The 19,651-nt window shown below is 42.5% G+C and overlaps 4 protein-coding genes across 5 annotated transcripts; 1 reads left to right on the top strand and 3 right to left on the bottom strand.

Moving 5' to 3' along the window:
- Nucleotides 1-93: 93 nt before the first annotated feature.
- On the bottom strand, nucleotides 94-1,835 carry atp5f1e (ATP synthase F1 subunit epsilon). 2 transcript variants are annotated; one of them, XM_019873170.1, is made up of 3 exons: nucleotides 1,712-1,835; nucleotides 1,257-1,378; nucleotides 94-236 (listed from the first exon to the last, which is right to left on the bottom strand). In XM_019873170.1, coding segments are annotated over exons 1-3 (156 nt in total). In that variant the 5' UTR covers nucleotides 1,744-1,835; the 3' UTR covers nucleotides 94-234. The 2 variants fall into 2 exon arrangements, with proteins under 2 accessions (XP_019728729.1, XP_019728728.1); XM_019873169.1 differs by lacking the exon at nucleotides 94-236 and adding an exon at nucleotides 811-836.
- Nucleotides 1,836-2,439: 604 nt separating this feature from the next.
- Nucleotides 2,440-6,418, top strand: LOC109517794 (PRELI domain containing protein 3B-like). Its single transcript, XM_019873168.1, has 6 exons — nucleotides 2,440-2,574; nucleotides 3,487-3,655; nucleotides 3,735-3,824; nucleotides 4,120-4,190; nucleotides 5,077-5,179; nucleotides 5,265-6,418. The coding sequence occupies exons 1-6, from the start codon at nucleotides 2,543-2,545 to the stop codon at nucleotides 5,379-5,381; spliced, it is 582 nt and encodes a 193-aa protein (XP_019728727.1). The 5' UTR covers nucleotides 2,440-2,542; the 3' UTR covers nucleotides 5,382-6,418.
- Nucleotides 6,419-6,609: 191 nt separating this feature from the next.
- Nucleotides 6,610-13,199, bottom strand: bpifcl (BPI fold containing family C, like). Its single transcript, XM_019873166.1, has 15 exons — nucleotides 12,990-13,199; nucleotides 12,316-12,430; nucleotides 11,736-11,867; nucleotides 11,058-11,213; nucleotides 10,915-10,978; nucleotides 10,542-10,602; nucleotides 10,314-10,405; nucleotides 9,196-9,372; nucleotides 8,986-9,045; nucleotides 8,415-8,582; nucleotides 7,585-7,652; nucleotides 7,465-7,507; nucleotides 7,336-7,399; nucleotides 7,099-7,175; nucleotides 6,610-7,029 (listed from the first exon to the last, which is right to left on the bottom strand). Exons 1-15 carry the CDS (start codon nucleotides 13,087-13,089, stop codon nucleotides 6,973-6,975), a joined length of 1,434 nt encoding a protein of 477 aa, XP_019728725.1. The 5' UTR covers nucleotides 13,090-13,199; the 3' UTR covers nucleotides 6,610-6,972.
- Nucleotides 13,200-15,503: 2,304 nt separating this feature from the next.
- LOC109517756 (vesicular inhibitory amino acid transporter-like) lies at nucleotides 15,504-18,640 on the bottom strand. Its single transcript, XM_019873095.1, has 2 exons — nucleotides 17,893-18,640; nucleotides 15,504-16,983 (listed from the first exon to the last, which is right to left on the bottom strand). Exons 1-2 carry the CDS (start codon nucleotides 18,262-18,264, stop codon nucleotides 15,796-15,798), a joined length of 1,560 nt encoding a protein of 519 aa, XP_019728654.1. The 5' UTR covers nucleotides 18,265-18,640; the 3' UTR covers nucleotides 15,504-15,795.
- Between the last annotated feature and the right edge of the window lie 1,011 nt (nucleotides 18,641-19,651).

Raw genomic sequence — 19,651 nt, 5'->3', positions numbered from 1 at the left:
TTCAAAGTTTAAAATGTTACCAAAATAATTTGTTCCAAGTTTTCATCAGTTGTAAAAGCATTTCAAAACAAATTAAAGAAAATACACTTTGAATGAATCTGCTTTCATATAACTTTAATTACAAATTATAGGGAAGAAATTGCCATTCTGTTGTTATCCCGTCCCTTCAAGACATCACATTGTCCTCCATTTTTTCAGACAGTTGCAAGAAGTGGTCTACGTCCCAGGAACATATCCTGCAGAGACAGAAAGGGAAATGAAATGCATGCCTGGAACAGAACATGAAATACAAATCCACAATTGTGACTACAGGTTGAGGCTACCTTGACTAGTAGTAGTTTGTATGAAATACAGAAAAAACAAGACCTCATTCTTTACTAATGCTCAATCAAATCATTTGGTCTATACATTTTTTAAACTGTCCAACCAGAAAATTTTGATTAGGCAGACTGCCCATCACAATACAGTATGGTATTTACAACAGACGCTTCATTAGGAACACATGCACAAGTTGTACCAGATCTGTGGTTAAAATAAACATCTTACAAAGGATTGCACTCCATTTTGATAAGGATGAGTATGTCAACAAAGATATCCACAGTCCTCATATAAACCAATTGCTAAATGGCTCTCTCGGGAGAGCTTTCTAACATGACGGTTAGTCTCTTTTATGTTCCCCCAAATTTACTGAGTCAAGAAAGAAAATCAGTCTGTACCATGATAATGAGCCATCAACCATATGATAACATGACAAATTATGTATTAACATTTTAGAGAAGTGATTCTGCCGTGCCGTGAGATTTTTCTTCAATTCAGGGTGGGAAACTATGGCACCCCTAAGATGACATGGAAGAAAAAAAAAAAAAGATTGCGTTCCCTCACGAGAAAACGCATTTTTAAAGATGGGCGTTCATGTACTTCCAGGTTAGTTAGATGACTGTTGGCTACGATTCACATCTGTCGGAGAAACGGCAGTACGTCGTAGACAGATTTATGGAGGAGACTTCTTTCATTTAAATTCACTCAAAGTAAAATAAAATCGGTTTACCCAGTAGATTGCCCGGAAGTTAATGAAAGCTCATTCTAAAAAAAATCCGTTTCTTTTGCGTTATCTCGCTGTGATTGCGAGGGTACGCAAAGGTTGTTTCCCATCCATGTCCCCTTCGGGGCTCCGTAGGAATAATTGATACATAAAAATACAGTACATGACATAGGTACGAAGAGCGAATGCTACACGTATTCAAATGTTAACTTACATGCTGTTTTGGGCTTGACTACTTTGACGCTGGCTTCGGCCGCCTTCATCGCTTCGCTTTTCACTTGCGGCTTGAGGGCGGCTCGCACCGCATTGGCGCAGATTGTCGAGAAGCGAATGTAGCTGCACAGAGGACAAACAGACACAGCCGGTCAGCGGCACGCTAAAGGTCAAGCTACGCACAAAAACAAGCCATGCCAATGTGTGGTAGTGTCTCTTAACTCATGAGCACAGTATTGTTTGAATAGCCGACATAAGAAACAAAAAAAGCCAGAACACGTAATGTGTGGGCACGCTGACTTCAACAGCATTAGCATGGCGACTAACTAGCAGAGCTCCATCAAAAGATGAAGACTAAGACATTACGGTACAACTATTCATGCATACGTTAATCGTTGAAGACAAATAAATAGGTGAGTCATCAATGCCAATGTTGTTTTTGTTATATTTTTTTACCTGAGTCCCGCTTGTCTCCAGTATGCAACCATCTTGGCAATCTTGTGTAGCCTCGGCGTCAAGGGCAGGTCCGTCGCGTGCGTGATGACGTCATTAAAACTGAGCTGCGAACGATTGAAATCTTTTCGCCCCGCCCTCTTGACTGTGAGCACGAATTTATATATGAATTCATCCATGCATCCATTACCAAACCCATACACACATATATATCATATATCAACGAGGAAGCGTGTGACACTGAGGACAGTCCCGCCTAATGGCAATTAGGGTGAAATAGATCTACAGTATTTATCTTCTACAATCTACACCGTTTACCCTGAACAGAGTTGCAGGGTGCGTGGGGTGCTGGAGCCAATCCCAGCTGATTTAGGGCAGAAGGCAGACTAGACCCTTAACTGGTCGCCAGTCAGTCCCAGGGCACATATCGAGACAATCAAAGTAACGTAATCAGAAAAATCCGCACAAAAATCCGTTGGGAACATTTGCATTACCATAGCTACGATGGTTAAAAAAGTGGATGAGGTGGATAAAAATGGCCGGCATATAGCCCAGCTGGTAAATAAAATTTTAGTATTAGAATAACTTGCAACTTTCTATTCCAATAATACGGTCGGTCAATACTGTAATTAAAACCAAATACAGTAGTACACTGTAAAATACTGTAAACTGAAGTTGTCCCAGTGTCAACCGCAAGAGAGAGTCAGTGAGTTGAGGCCACAATATTAGGTTTGTCCCTTCCGACCTTCCGTCCTTTCTCCTTCCTGTCTGCGGTCACGCTGTCTTTTTGCCGGCCCGGTTCCCGAGGTCTGACAGACAAACCTGCCGACAAAAATGAAGATCTGGGCGTCAGAACACATTTTCAAGTGAGTGCTTTTTGTCTCGCCACATTTGCCGCGCGCTCAGCCACATATTCACACCCCTATCGACAATCGTTTATTTCGCCGCTTCCTTATAACCGGAAGGCTAGCCACTTTAGCTAAGTCGGGCAACTTGAGTTGAAGAAAGCATTGGTAAAAGTTTCCCAAGTCGTTGTTTGGTGTTGTTACGACAGAGGCCGTAGCTCATCTTGGCGTCACAACCAGTCGGTTTGTAGCTTATAATACGAAGGCTCGAGCAGGGAAGCCTCCGGAGTGAAACGCTAAGTAAGTGCGTCAACTCTTTGTTAGCTTTGCGCTTCAAGCATTTTAGCTATCCAGAATTCCGCTTTCCACACATCGGATATTAGTCTGGAAAAATGCAGCCGTTAATGTTTTTTTAAATGATCAAATGTGATAATTTACTAAACTAGAATCTGACATAACCACTATTACATAACAGTCTGCTTGGCGAGACGTAATAGCAGGGGGCGTTTACCCTTGTAAACAGCTGACAGAAACACATTGTACTCTACTGTAATAGTGACCGATAACGATAAATACTCCTCCTTCCCATCCACACATTAAAGGTATGCTTTGCTCTTTAGCTAGACTCTAATCCTTTAATTGCCAATACAAACACTTAAGCATTTTCAGTTTCTTCTGGGCATTACACGAACAGTTAAAAAACATGAAATGTTCAGATGTCACTTGATGGTCAAAATACGACCATAATAATAACAAAATCAGGAAGTTGTTCTTTTTTTTAAGAACTACTCTGCTCAAAGGTTTGGGGACATTGGAGGATGTTTTTTTTTTTTTTTTTGCTATGTTTTAAAAGCATGAGGATATTGCTGAAAATGTGAAAAGTAAATTTTCCATCATTTCAAAGTTGACATAATGTGCCACGTGATTTACCAGCCACCCATGGGAGACGGTGACCAAGGCAGCAATGCAGAAGTACCCCAACCCCATGAACCCTAGTGTGTTTGGTGTGGATGTTCTGGACAGACATGTGGACACGGAGGGGCGCTTACACAGTAAAAGACTGCTCAGCACAGAATGGGGTCTTCCCGCCATCGCCAAATCTGTAAGTGCACATTTTCATTAAAAAAAAAAGGACTTGAAACATAATAGGAATATTTTCTGACATGTCTTTTTCCCTGTAGATCATTGGCTTAACAAGAACGTGCACTTATGTCCAAGAACATTCAGTAGTGGACCCCAAACAGAAGATCTTTGAGCTCAAATCTACAAATGTGAGTGGCCACTTACATACTTGTGCATCTTAATACGGTCCAAGGGTTCATTCAGTTGTTCAATCCAAAAGGGAAACTCGTATAGATGCATTATACAATACCCATGAGAAAATACTCATAAGGCCTATTTGAGTTGAATAGAATGACTCAAATGTAATGATATTCAAATTTATTGAGACACACCTGCCCGTTGACATAAAAGGTGAATTTAGGATATCTTATCAGTGACCTACAAGCCACTGATAATTTTGACTTGAGACAGATACTTCAACAGTTGTTTTTTTAATGTCTTCAGATCTCCTTCACGAACCTGGTGTCTGTAGATGAGAAGTTGACGTATAAGCCTCATCCGCAGCATCCTGACAAGTACGTTTTATTCCTCTGTCCTGACCGTGAATACTTGCCAATGCACATTCGGACTCAATTTTTGATACTAACAAAATGAATGAAGGCTCAGCTCTATGCAAATACCTCTGCAAATTACAGTCCCCTTGACTTGTGGTGATGATATTGATCATTGATTCTTGGGGTATCATGTCATTATTTTCCAAAAAAGAAGTGATGTTGCAGTAAAACATGATTGGGAAGTGTACAATAGTCATGTTGTGAAGCTGCAAATAGATTACAGTCAGGGTCCCCTAAAGTTGGCATGTCAACTGTCACATGTTGACATGCTCATATTTCACTACAGGGGATCACAGTGCTGGGCGACATGGTCTTGAACCCGCCCCCAACCCCAATTAAAACTCAGATTTCCAATTTTAACCGATTGCAACCTCTGCAGGAGCCTGATAATGATTGTGCTCATTTGAATCAAGTGTGTTGGAGGAGGATAACATCTTAAAAAATTAGTAGTGGGCGGCCTGGGTCCTCTCCTCTAAACTCTACACTTGAGCCCACTCCACAGATTTTCAGTAGGGTTAAGGTCTGGGGACCAAGATGGCTATAGGAGGGGCTTGATTTGGTGTCTGGTAAACCATGTCTCCAATTTTCAGTCTGAGAATGTGTGTGCAGTAAAAATTGAATTCATTTTAAGGCTTTTCACACATCTTAACCAGCCGTGCCAGTAATTCTGGAGGGCTCCATATATCGGGTCAAAATATTCCAACACGTCGATTTCTTGTGAGATGGTGGTTTAAACTCACAAAATTGCCTGTGGTTACATTTGAATAAATTTTTATCCATAATAAAATGTCCAATGATACGGCGTGGTTTAATAAGCACCGAACGTGTTCTCTCCGTTGTTGAGCAGGACGGTGCTGACGCAGGAGGCTCTGATCAGTGTGAAAGGTGTCAGTTTGAGTAGCTACCTCGAGGGCCTTATGGCCAAAACCATGTCTGTCAACGCCGGCAAGGTGAGGATGACCCGTAACTTTCCTTATCCCCTCTCTCTCACCTTATCTCGTTTTCCTAACCCTTTGTCCCGTTTGGCGGTTTCAGGGCCGCGAGGCAATGGAATGGGTCATCCGGCGGTTAAACACGGAAATCGAGGAGCTGGCAGCGACAGCTCGTGGCAGCATACGTGTGCCCATGGCGGCGGCTGTCGCGGACAAATGATCGCGGGCCTCCGCCCATCATGAAGTGACCCGCCTCTCTGATTGGCGGCGCACCTCATCAGCCAGTACAGCCTAATTACCACAGCCTTTCCGAGCCACTTTTGCGCGCGTGTGGGTGAGTTTGAGAATGAGTGTGTGCACTGTTTGTATGCGAGCGTGTGGAAAATTGTGAGGAATTGTGTGTGCCTGAGAATGCAAGCCGACGAGGCCGACGAGGCGCAAGTAACGGTGGTTCTTGTGATTTATTTTAGTCACATTGTGCCACAAGCTCACTCCTTCAGTACCTCTCATCCCCTTTTTAACGAACGTCATGAAAGCACTGTCAACAGCTCTTATCTTTAAATGCCTCTCTGTGTGGTTGGAGCGGCTGTTTCAGAACATTTGGGACTTTAGTAGAAGTATTCCTTCCGTCTGGATAACCGGATTCCTCGTCTTCTTTTATTCCGCGGTGCCATTCACTCATGTGTTAGAGCTGATTTTTCAGTTTGAGTTCACGTGGCATATGAAGGATTGAAAGGTGGCTGAGCGAACCTCGAGTCTTTACGTTCATGTTCACATACCGCCATCCAGGTTGTGCTTTTGTTTCTAGCTTCACCATGCAGAGCTTCAAGTGACAATGGTTCGCTACAACATGAGGTACATTTCGTTGTGCAGGTATTCCTATTGTCGGGGCCAGTTGGGGGAGCTAACATGCTTTAGTCTATGTTGCAAGTATTCCGAGATGGTCTCAATCTACAAAACAGCAGCTTTTTTTTCTTTCCCTTTCCAAAGGAGCCTCAAGTTTTTATATTTCTTATGAAGATCTGTGTCCTGCTCAGCCATCCATTCATGCAGTGAAGCTCCTTTAACGAACTCCGATGCTTTTCTTACAGGGAACGTTTTAAGAACAAACGGCTGTAAATAGGGTTATATTTATATTACGGTGATGTTACATTCCAAGAATGTGAACATGTAGCTTAAAAAAAAGAAAACAAGCACACTGACTTTGTTTCAAAATAAAAGAATGCCATTGTTTCATGATGATGGCGGTGGAATTGACTGGCTTGTACTTTCTTTAATGTGTAACCTGTTGATGACGTTGTTTACTAGCCCTTCTTAAGTAGATCTTAACATAAATGAGTACATCCCCTTAAGGTAAATTTGTAAGCCTATACCTGTGACTTTAATGTTTTATGGTTATTTTGTCAAAGGCTTGATGAAACTTAACTTGCCCACAAGGGACAACAGTGTTCTTATTTGTGCTTTTATTAGAATGAATACATTTAGGTATCATGTGGGATACATTGCAAGAAAAAAAAAGCATTTTATTTAAAAAGCACCTTTCAACGCAACCAGGAACACTAAAATCAACGTAATACATTGCAAACAAACAAAAAAAAGCATTGTAGTCATCTATAGCCATGTTGTTTGTAGTTGTTGAATTGATTGTGGTATTTGTGATGCAAATGCGAAAGCAATTTTCAGCAGCCTCAACATTTTGTGGATTTATGAAACAGAAAAAAACATTTGAAAGAAGCACAAATGTGAGAATATGATCCACGTGAATACTGCGTTGTGATTTTTCACATGGTCACAACGGGCCAGGATTGTACTCAGTTGAAAATTGTGTCCTCCAGCAGCATGGCGTCGGAATTGAAAGCTACAAATCCCTGTTTGAAGGAGCAAAGAGACAAAAATCAGTCCAAAGACAATTATCTCCATTCACTTTTGGTACCTACCTCTTCTACTGTCAGAACTGGGTTGACCAGCTGTGCGTGTTTTGTATGAGGTAACGCAAAGCCTGTGGCAAGTTTCTCTGGAACACAAATGCAAAAATGGTTCCAAGAACAAAAGCGCACGGTTCATTCCGGTCTTTAATCTGGCTCACTGAACATTGACATAAACGAGAGTCCTGCAATATTTGTTGGTGTAAACTTGGCGCTCCTCAGTGAATTTGGGAAAATATCAAAACTCACCATTCAGTTGTGGCAGGATGGTCCTCTCTATTAGCGTCTGTGTCATGTTTTCCAAAGCATCAGTCTGCAAAGGGCGCAAGAGTCATGAGGTAGCTATTACGCCGGATGATTTGCCTGGTGGAGCAGTACCTTAAACGGTCCAATCTCAGTTGCTTCCAGACTCAGAGTGAAACTGGAAAAGTGGCGGCTTCATTACGTTATTGAGCATGACTTTGACTTTTGAAATCTGAAGGGCATTGCTGCACTCACTTGTCCATTGTCACCGAGCCCTTCAGCCGTCCATCAGCCACCCACACTTTGCCAGTGAAGCCTGAGTCCTAAAAGAAATATGCTTCAGTGTCCCACAAGATATATTTTTTCGAACATCTGCTCATTGCATTTTGCGTGCACCACAGTGAAAAGAAATGATTATGGAGAGATGAACTTGTTTCATCATTCATTTTGAACCTCCCAACCAAAAACAAAAAAAAAAGAAATCATGACAACACTTCATCATTTACTGTAGGTTAACTGGTTTGTTGCATTTATCAATTAAACTACCGGTTGGGTTGAGTTTGCTTTTCTCCATAGGAATGCATTTTAGAAAAAGATTTTGTATGGAATCATATTTTTGAATCCACTGACATCCTTTTGAAATATGAATATCGAAACAACTACATGTCACGGGGAAATAAAATTAAACCGGCTCAATGTTGAGAAAAAGAAGGACTTATTTATAGACATTCCAACAACATAGTCAAAAGGATTTTATTACTAATTTCATAGGAAATAGGGTGCAAAAAAAAAACCGAACTGGCAAGAAACAACCACTGCCGGGGGGGGGGCATCCTGTAAAGTAGAATTTACTGTGTGCTTCAAATGGGAGTGTTGTATATGGCTATTATGGAGAAATGCAGAGAAAGGTCAAAAACTGAGGCAAGCCCGACTATTAGGGATGGCTGCTTTGTAACTGGAACCCTGAGTCCTAATAGATGACCTTTTTGTGTTCTAGAGATGGGAAGTTTCACAGGCGGATTTTATTAAAACACCAAGAGGAGGACTTTTATACCGGTAAATGCAACAAAGAAACGAGCGCTCACCACATGGAGTTTAAACAGCGGGGTCAGAGTGGCATTGCGTTGAATGGCGAAGGCCTTGACCGCACCCGATGAGCTCAGCACGACAGCACCGGAGCGGAACGAAAACACGGGAAAGTTTGTGGCGTAAATCTGCAGTGTCATCAGCAAATCTGGAAACATCTTGGGAAGCTGCAGAAGAATCATTTTCAGGTTAAAATGCATACCTGTAGCAGGACCGTGCTTGGAAATATGCTTGAGTTTGACATGATGTGGTAGGTTGTTGATGAGAACAGCCAATTGACATTTTCTTACCCAGATGTCAAAGTTGTTTGTGAGAATTTAACCAACAAGTTAGTATTTTGTCCGGCCATTCCATCTATTTAATGGCTAGCAATGAATAGATGTAATGTAATGGGCTGAGAAACATATTTTACTTTGATAAGACTCTAAACAGACTTTCCAAAAAAAGCACGTGCAAAAATGCAGTTTGGGTATCAAGGGCTAGGCACCCATCCCATCTCCCCCCACCCCCTCTGCACGTCCCTTCTGCAGAGTGCAATTCAAGTGTGTAATTTTAAAGCGACCAAATTACCTGTGGAATAAAGGGACCCAGTGAGGTTGTGTTTAGGCGTACGGGGGAGCTTGGGGGTATCTGAGGAGAGAAAGCAAAGTTATTTTTTGAATATGAAATATTCTGAAGAAAAGAAAAAAACAATTATTGTTGCTCCTGAAGCAGTGCATTGTTGGATGATGTCTTTGAAACAAACTCGAATGATCACTTTTGTCTTTCAGGTGAACTCACCATGCTGTCATTGATGAAAGCCTGCAGTAAATCAGCTGAGAAGTAGCTGAAGGAGGCTGAGTTGACGGTGAAGTCAGACAAGCCTACTGACAGCATGTAAGCTGGCTGTTCAGGTGTGGCGAAAGGCATGGCCACAAATGGGGGTTCCTTCGGACATTTGACACTGTAGAATTGTCCCTTTAAATACATGTCAAACACAGGTAAAAAATAGTCATCATTTGATTATTAGTATAATAATACATTATTGTTTTAATATTCGCCGAGGCACAGTCATTAACTGTTTAAATCAGGGGTATCAAACATACGGCACACGGGCCGGAACCCCAAGGAGGTTCGATCAGGCCCACAGGATCATTTAAAAGTGAAAAAAAATGCATAAAAGACACGGAATGAATAGTTTTAATAAGGTGCAATTCATAAAGTATCCGCTAGGCAACACACTGTTTTCATCAGGGTAGAAGACAACATTGTTTTGATCAGAGAGGAAGACAACACAGTCTCAGTCTGTCACCGAGACAGACCCAACACAGCAGACGGTATCAAGGACGTGTGAATACTTTATTCTGGCACATTTAATAGCACTCTCCTTAGTTTGTAAGGTGTAGGCAGGAATTAAATTTAGATTTTAAATGCACATGTGTAAATGGTTTAAAAATTACTTTCTTTATAAATCTTATTGAATCTTAGTGCATTACTACATTTTTCAATACCAATTACTTGTTAGTTCTGTGCCTTCGTACAATCAATGGGATCAGTTGCAATGCATATATGTGAATGATAAAAGTAAATTGCACATTTGTCGAAGGAAATCTAAGGTGTTTCATGAGATGTTTTGTAGAAGATATATGTTCATTAAATTTCAACATTTTCCTAATGTTCTTGTGCTTCTTTAGACCAAAACAAAGTAAAGACATGATATTTTGGTTATTTATAGCATAGAATGGTAGAATATAATGGTCCGGTCCACTAGACATCTACCGAGGCCGTATGTGGCCCACAATGTGAAATGAGTGAATGAGTTTGACACTCCTGGTTTAAATCATTTATCGTATTTTTTAAGGCAATTGACCAACTATAACACTAAAAATATGAAAGAACTTTTACGTATGTTTCCTGACCTTGAGCCCCAGTTGAAGGCTCGAAGCGCTGACAACAGGCGGGCCAATGAGAGGCAGATCCAAAGTGAGGTCTTGATTCACCTGAAAGTTAACTTCAACGAGAGTTTTAATCATTCAAATTGTTCGTTTTTACTTTAAAAACCTGGAGTTTATGTTCCCTTTTTTTGTATTTAGGGAAAAGAAGTCAAACCTCTTTTTCAGTAAATATCACCGAACATGCTGCAATACCTCTCATGTCCTTTAAGTGGCTCTCCAGGTTCGCAATGAGTTCATCCACCGCAGGGCAAATCTGGGAAGATTAGACGAGTGATTCCCAATCCGTGTAACGCAGGGAATGATTCATTTTCACTTAATTGGTCCGAAAACAATTTATTTACGACAAATAATAATAAAATGTGTTCATCCGTCTTTATGACAGCGACATGTAAAGACAGGCACAACAATGAAATGGTTTTCCACTGGAAAGCTATTAAGTCGTGTTTCCACTTTCAGTGATATTTTTATCAGGTGGTTTCCGTGATAATTTTTCAAATGTAAAATATGTACATGCCTCGTTTTAATAAATGTTGGTTTAGGCGACACTCAGCAGAGAAATGCTTACCATGTTCTCTATTTGACCTCTGAGATTTTTCTTGAAGTGGCCCTCAACAAGGCAGAGCAGCCAGCTGTAGACATGCGAGACTGCAGCTTCTTCACATTTCACTCCAAACGTGAAATAAGATTCATGTGATCTGAGTGTAGTACCTTCTGTTGCCATAGAAATGTGTATTTAAGTCGCCCAACTGAGCGTTGCAATTTACGCTGGTTAAAGACAGACGTCCACCGGCATCCCTCCCGAGTTGCACTATGGAGACCACGTCCACTCCAAACAAGGCCATGTCAAAAGATCCACCTCCGTGTCTGAAAGTGCATAAGCAATCCTAATACTGGCCTACTATCAAACATGGAGAACATATGGGACAGCGGGACTTGAATCTGTGCAACATCACCAAGTATTGAGGCACTCTGGAGCCAAATGTACTGCCTGTTATCTTCTCTATCTATCTATCTATCTATCTATCTATCTATCTATCTATCTATCTATCTATCTATCTATCTATCTATCTATCTATCTATCTATCTATCTATCTATCTATCTTGAGAAAGAGAGAGAGAGAAGGAGCTGAAACATGCAGCCTGCAGAAAGGGCTCTTTAAACCTGAGACAAGGAGAGGGTTAAAATACCACAGGTGCGCAAGTCTCATTGAGATTTACAGAAAGTGTTAAGATAGGGTGGTGAGGGGGGCAGCTGATGTGTATTGCCGATTAGGATGTTTATGACAAAAAAAAATAAAATTAAAAATCAATCTGTCTGTGCAACCTGGTAATAAATTGACTGTGGACCAGTGGTTAATAATGGAATAAATGAATCCTCCCACTCACACGAACCCACAGTGGGCCTCCCAGCTTCCCGTGAGGGCAACATTGAGGCCTTCAATGGACGTCTTCAAGCCGGAGAAGCCTTGGTAGAACTCTACGGATGGTTCCGGAAAGTCAGACTTTATTATAGTGATGCTAGAAGAGGCAGAGAGACACAGGGCTAGTATCTATCCACAAATACAGTACATGCATTAAATATTTTACTGTGTAGTGTATATTTTTATGATCAATAATTTACTTTTGTAAATGTAAAATGTAGTTTCAGTTAGTTTTCTTTTTTTCGAAGCACTCTCTTTTTTTTATGTCATTCATGAAAATGTTTGTTTTGTTATTGTGTTAGTTTTTGTTCACTTGAGTGAATTAACCCTGGTCAACATTGACAATCCAATACTGGAAATATATTATTTTATTATTTATTCATGTATTAAAAATAAGCAGGTATTATTAATTTATAATATTGTATTCAATGATATTTGACGATACATGTATGATAAGGATGTTTTAATAAAACAAAAATAAGTTCTGCACCAAGAGTAGCACAATGCATTTTTTGATCCAAACTCCTCGTAATATGTCATCTTACCCAGTAAGCTTGTAGCCTATGTGCAACAGGAAGCCGACACGTATTTCACCACTAATGTCAGGCAGGGTGACGTGATCCAACTTCTCCTGAATCCACCCTGCAGCCACATGCCTACCTAGGAGAGAGAGAACATGCACAACAGTTTCACAAAATCTTGGGATGCAACCGAGAAATCTGTCTACAAATCTACCTGATGTGTTCAATCGGTTACTAAATCGGTTATAGCACCACAACATTGGTGCTACATAGCAATAAACTGTCAGGCTATCCATTATGTGGTTGTTTTACAAGGTAAATACACGAAGTTTAATTCTCTTTGTTTGATGTTTAGTTTGACAATCAACTTCACCTGGGAATAGCAATAAAGAACTTGAAGTCTTTGATGAATTGTTAACTAGTTTCCAAGCGGAAGCTTATTTGTCACGTGATTTGAATTGAGTTCACGGCAACCATACAGTGCTCGTATCTCAAGCCTGCACTTGCAAGTCAAAGCAAAAGATCGTCAGAGGGCCTGCTCATATCTCAGAGAAATTGAAAAGTCGAGTCACTTGTATTTCAGACATTGGAGGCAAGTAGACAGACGTTAGCTATCATTTGAAAGTATCTCTGTCAATTTGCCATAATATGTCACCCTTAAAATTTGAGATTGAATTGCATTACCAACAGTATCTTACCAGACTGAAGTCCTTTGTTGGTCAGGATGACTTGTATTGCAGGATTTTTGCCGCAGTCGCAAGAGATAAATGCGAGTGCTATTAGCACACATGCAAGCATTTTGTATCAGGTCAGGAATGTGAGAGTCACAACAAACAGACAGCGGATTTGGGTGCACTCGTTTTTAAGGCGTGGACTGGGTAGTAACGGTTGTTCGTTTGAAGATCAGCTGACAGAAGACGTTGTGGCGCTTCCTGTATGAGTTAGAACTGAGAAGTGAAACTTAATATAACATATGACTGCACATTTATGTGGGTGGCCATGACAAAACACGCGCTAAATAGAAGAGGAACTTTGGGTCCGACTGCTAACTTTCTAATTCTTCATCAAATTAACAGTTTCTTGCATTACATGTATATAGGCCTCCAATATGGACAGTTTTTTATTTTAATTTCAATAAAAACATCCAATTAGACTTGTACCAAGACCCTGGATCATTTCTTATTGGGTCCCCAAGTCAAATTATGTAGTGGGGGGGGGAAGGTAGGAACCCATTTTTTATGGCTTATAAATTCAGCCCTGGGCGCCCCGGTGGTCCAGTGGTTAGCACATAGAACTCACAGTGTGGAGGTACCGGGTTCAATTCCAGCTCCGGCCTCCCTGTATGGAGTTTGCATGTTCTCCCCGGGCCTGTGTGGGTTTTCTCTGGGTACTCCAATTTCCTCCCACATTCCAGAAACATGCGTGGCAGGCTGATTGAACACTCTAAATTGTCCCTAGGTGTGAGTGTGAGCGTGGATGGTTGTTTGTCTCGATGTGCCCTGCGATTGGCTGGGAACCGGTTCAGGGTGTCCCCCGCCTACTGCCCGAAGACGGCTGGGATAGGCTCCAGCACCCGCCGCGACCCTTGTGAGGATAAGCTGTTTGGAAAATGGAATTCAGCCCCACCAATAAAAACAAACAAAAAAAAAAAAAAAACAGGATGCCATCACAGTCCAAAGATGACTTCCGGCCCACTATTTGAAAGCAAACAGAATCACCAGCCATAAAATATTCCATTTATTTATCTCTTGATTCAACAAATACTCTTTGTCTCACACACCATGATTAGTTGCATTAAATCACAAACAACAGGTTCAACGGGGAGAGAATATCGTCCGACAAATACTTTGCATACGACACGAGAAGGACCCACTTGCTTGCACGTTAAAATTCACTCCATCCAGAAAAACGTTGGAAACACCGAGAAAACAAACAAACCGACGAGCTCTACTGAGGTGGAAAAAATAAAAGCACAAAACAAACTGACAAAAGAGAAGTATTATTCAAACTACACAGAAGATATTCAGTTGTTTGTTTGTTTTTTTTAATGTGCACCACCTTGACTGAAGGATGCTTGCCCATTTCTACCACACAGTTCAGTTCAGTTCAGTCTTTTGAGTGCTCCTCTTGCCAGAAGTTGTTAAAGGGTACCAAAATATTTGGCACAATACCACTTCTACCACCGTGGAATGGTACTATCAGGTGGCGCTAGAAATATTGTAATGTGTGATCCATTAAATTTGAAGATGACATTCACCATCACCATATGGAATTCTGCTTGGCTGCCTTGCGATGATGTCACACTGTTTAGGTAGCTGAGACTATCACCAGCCACCACCGTTAGGCCCCCGAAGTGGAAACAAAATCCAGATCAGGATTTATCTTTCAGCATGAGGTGAAGCGTACTGGACTAGAATTTTAGTGGAAAGATTTGGCCATTGTCCACACGAATACAGCTGTCAAAACACACACATACACACACACACACACACACACACACACACACACAAACACACTCACTCACAGTAAAGGCTTTTTTCGTGCCCTCATGCAAATTCTGGCCATGGTGGAGATATTTCAGAATACAGTTTGTATCACTTGCATAGAGATAAATAATACCTCATGACTGTGCAATGTTATTAAAAAAAAAAAAAATCAAAAAACTATCCCTATAGGTTCATTTAAAGGGAAAGTAAAAAAATAATAAAATCTTTATAATACTATATTCTACGAGTCCCAACGAGTCTAAACACAGTATTCAGATTTATATTGCGTTTGTCAAATATGAATTAAGCAGCAAATCCACTTGTTTTTAGTCATTTCAGGGGGCGGCCATTTTGACACTTGCTGTCAACATGAAAATGACATCACAGTCCCTCAGGACTTGGGTCACGATCGATAACGGCTCAGCTTGCGAATGTCACATGACCAAATTCAGAAAACAAGTGAGTCATGATTGGTCGACAAGCCCTTCGGCCCTGTGATGTCATTTTCAGTCGACAGCAAGTGGCAAAATGGCTGGCCTCCGAGACAGATAAAAACGGGTGGGTTTTGTTGCACAATTCATATTCCACAATGGCAATATCAATCCCCATTCCGCATTGCAGACAAAATCGGTTTACGTTGTCTTAAACTGTGGCTTCACTGTATTTGTCAATAAACTCAAAACCCAGCCCAAATAATACTACACACACACACACACACACACACACACACACACACACACTTAATTTGGGCCATGTTTCCCTGCTTTTCAGAACTTTGGACACACCTGTCAGGAAGTTGTGTCCTTCCGTCCATTTTACCATAGGAGCCTATTTTACACCATGATTGTACAGTTTGTTATTGCACGTTTTCACAAAGGCAAAATTAAAAAAAATTCACACACAAGATCCTCCTAGTGGGCTTCTTTGTCATCATGACCCACAAAGTGGGGAGCAGAGCGGGAGGAGGAGGCGGGTAGGGAAGGGGGTGGGGCATAAAAGGTCGGCTGCCGCAAAGCTCTCAGTCATGGATATTGTACTTGAATGCCTCTATGAGCCCTTCGATGGAGTGGATGAAGCCCGATATGGCGCAAATGCCCCCGATGACGAAAATGGAGACATCGAAGAAGACGTGGTGCCACAGGAGGTTCCTCCACTGGAGCTTCAGATGGAAGAGGCTGGGCAGTAGGAAGCACAGGCCGGCGCCCGTCAGGCTGCCGGTCAGACCCATGAGGAGGGCGAAATGGGGGACGAAGACGGCCATGAGCAAAGTGAAGACCACCAGGCCCACCCTGAGGCCCAGACCCCACGATTTTAACTGGCCGCTTGGCCCGTAGCAGTCCGGGAACAAGGCCCGTCCGCCGTCTTGGAACAGCGACTTCTCCAGGACCTCGACAGCGGCGAAGAAAGGCAGCGGGTAGGAGAGCAGCGCCTTGGCCACAAGGAAGAGGTTGACCACCGCGCGGATGGCGCTGGGCAGGTTATCCGTGATGACCTCCTTGGTGGCGTCGGCCCACGTCAGGTAAGCCACCAGGGCAAAGAGGCCCTTGAGGACGCAGGCAGCGATGTGGGTCCAGTCCATCATGCAGTGGAACTCGCTGGGCTTCTGCATGTTGCCCTCCAGGGAGGGGAGGAAGATCTGCGAGGTGTAGCTGAACACGATGATGCCGATGGAGATGGGGAACTTCTTGACATCGATGTAGAACTTAACCTTCTCCCACGCCCACTCCCGAGCCCGCGAAAGGCAGTAGGCGATCACCAGGACGTTGATGACGAAGTGGGCCAGCGTGCACAGGAGGCTGAACTTGGACACGGCCTTCAGGTTCTTGAGGAAGGCGCAGGGGAGCAAGGCTGCGGTGGCCACCACCGACCACGCCTTCTGTGAGACGGGCAGCCCCGGGAAGCTGTTGTACATCAAGTTGCCACTCACCACCACGTACAGGATGCACGTCATCACCAGCTCGATGATCTGAGCTACGTTGACCACGTGGCCGCCCAGCGCTGGGAAACGGGGCGCGCAGCACGCGTTGGCCACGTCAACGTAGGAGTCGCGCACGCGCACCTTGATGCCGTCCTCGTTCTCCTCGTAGAGACACGCGATGAGGATCTTGCCCGTGTAGCAGCACACCACGGCGGCGAAGATGATGAGGAAGAGGCCCAGGTAGCCGCCGTGCAGGATGGCGTAGGGCAGGCCGAGGACGAACATGCCCTGCGGACGAAACGAGCGCGGCAGGGCGGTCACGGACCGTGCGTGCAAGCAGCTCCACACACACTTTACGTAATCTCAGTGTTCCACAGTAGGGCAAAGACGAGAGGAAGCATTTGAATTGCAAGTAGCTACAATCAAACCGAGGAAAAATCCAGTTACGACGATTTCCATTTCTTCTCTTTTTTTATTTATTTTTACGATGAACCTCTTCAACGGACTATATTTTGTTTGTTCTTAAATTGATTCATTCATTGTGTTCTTGCTGGCTCTGTGACAAAAGGGGCCCTTTGGGATGTTAAACATTACCTTGAATTCACTGATAAAAGGATTTACATAATTAGCCTATACGCTTAACCTCCTTGCCAAGATTGGCGATTTCATTCCCGACGCTTACATTTACGACTGTGTTCCATAATAATAAAAATAAAATAATAGTCACAATAATAATAATAATAATAATAATTAAAATAATAATAATAATAATAATGAACGCTTTGGTGAATTTCCGAGGAGTATAAAACACATTTTGAAACGTGTTTTTATGTGTTTAAATAATGTGCTGTTAGCAGGTTTTTTCATCGTTATCTATACTAGAACGCCACTATTTCTTGACTATTTTATGTGTTAAGATACTTATATGTTGTTTTTCATTATTTTATTATTCGTTTTTGCTGATTGGCTCAGAGAAATCACGCATCTTTACTGTGATTGAACGCCCACTCATCACACCAAATATGGTAATCGCTTGAAAATAAATGCAATCGGATTCATTTATGGTTGCTTCCGAAGCAAGCAATTCATTACGCGGGTTCAGAATGGCATATTTAACCGTAAGTGTGAAATGTCTTCAAGGTGACTCCTGAAGGCACAGCCTGGCGGGGCCCCCTCGTTCACAAGGACACCGCGTACCTGAATGGCGTTGGTGACGTTCCACCCAGCCTCCCAAGACGTGATTTTGGGTTTGTCCTCAACCAGTGATCCCTCGGTTTTAAGGGCCTGGGGCCTGTGGCCGGTACCGTCCCTCTGGTAATGAGTGTCCCCATCCTCCAGGCCGCATTCTCCACCCTCTTCGTCCCCCTGGATGACGTCCATTTGCATTCCTTGCCTGTAGTCGTAGTCCAGGTCGTCGCATTCGGCAAATCCCAAACCCTCCTCGTCCGTGGCGGCCTGGAAGCCGAGGCGGGCGAACACGCCGCTGACCTTGGCCTGGGACTTGTTGGAGACCGTGTGGGCCGCGTTGGTCAGCTTGTTGGTCAATTTGTGGCGGATCAGGTGAGCCATCTTTGCTCGAAAGATTTAATCCAGAAAACAAAAAGGGCCTCGGTGGAGAAGAAAGAGCGAAATGATGGATTATTAGCCTCTGTTGCGGGGGTTCAGTGCTGCGGATGCTGCAAAGTCATGCCTGTTGTCCTCAAGTCCCAAAACCGACACGCACTCAAAAATCCTTAGCCTCTACTCTGGGTTCGCTCTCCATTGTCCAAACCCCACCTTAAAATCTTTTGTAGTGAAAAAAAAATCCAAATTGAAAGATGTCTTCATTTGTCCCCCCAAAAAATCATTCAGTGGAATAATCAAATATATATTTAATAGCTTGTTGGTGCAGCGCTATGATGTGTGACTGCGTCGTGAGAGAACAAGGAGAGAGAGAGAGAGAGAGAGAGAGAGAGAGAGAGAGAGAGAGAGAGAGAGAGAGAGAGCGAAATGTCACGACGGTCAGTCACGACAAATCACGTGGAAAGTAAAAAAAAAGTCGGTATTGTCAGTGTTGGAACGACGCTGTGACATATTTGAATGAAAGAATATATATATGGTTTTGTATCATTAACGCCATAAAGCTGCGAGCATTGAGATGGCTGTACGCACGACTGTTATTTACCGCCTGTAAACAATGTCAGTCATATTTTAATTTAATTTATAGGGATACCTGAATTAAATATATTTATTTCAATGTGCAGTTTTCCACATAAATTTACGTAACCTGGCAGAATTTGTGAAATATTGACATTTTGATTGAAATGTGATTTACGATTAAACGGGTGCCTTTTTATTGTTTTCCTGGTTGGTTAATGAAACCAATTACAAATGAAATAAACGTGTTTCACCAGATGCCTCGTGTTTTCTTTAAATAACTGTACACATCTTCTCATTCCTGCCATATGTAAATTTATGGGGACATATTACACATTGCCGTTCTTTTGCCTGCAAAGATGACTGGAAGGGATTTGAACTCCACTTACCGCTGGCTCTGTCCTTTTCTGTTCCCTCTCTATAAAGTCTAACACTAAGAAAAAATATTGTTTTAAAGATTTTTTTGTGTCTGCAAGTATGAAAGACGGGCTTTTTGCATTTTACCTTGGGAAGGCGATACTGTAGTTTTCTTAGCTAACACGCCCCTTGTTTCCGCGCAATTTTGAATAAACCAGAAACAAAGGCTTCTCTCAACGAGGCCGAGGCGTTTGCTCATGCGTGCACTCTGCAGATTCGTAATTTAAACATCTTGGTTGCAGATGAGCAGCATGTAGCAGCAGCAGGCTGCGAGGATGCAACTCGTTGCTGATATGATGAACATGGCCCGCAGCAAGAAAGCAGGCACCGTGGACAGCTCCCACCCGCGCTCATGCACGCACACGGGCAATATCCTGCAACGGATTATACATTTTACCAAAGC

Source organism: Hippocampus comes, unplaced genomic scaffold (assembly GCF_001891065.2).
Source record: "Hippocampus comes isolate QL1 unplaced genomic scaffold, H_comes_QL1_v1.1 scaffold28, whole genome shotgun sequence".
In the NCBI taxonomy this organism is placed as follows: Eukaryota; Metazoa; Chordata; class Actinopteri; order Syngnathiformes; family Syngnathidae; genus Hippocampus; species Hippocampus comes.
Note: the sequence above shows the minus strand (reverse complement) of the source record. Positions and strands in the feature narration are given on the sequence as shown.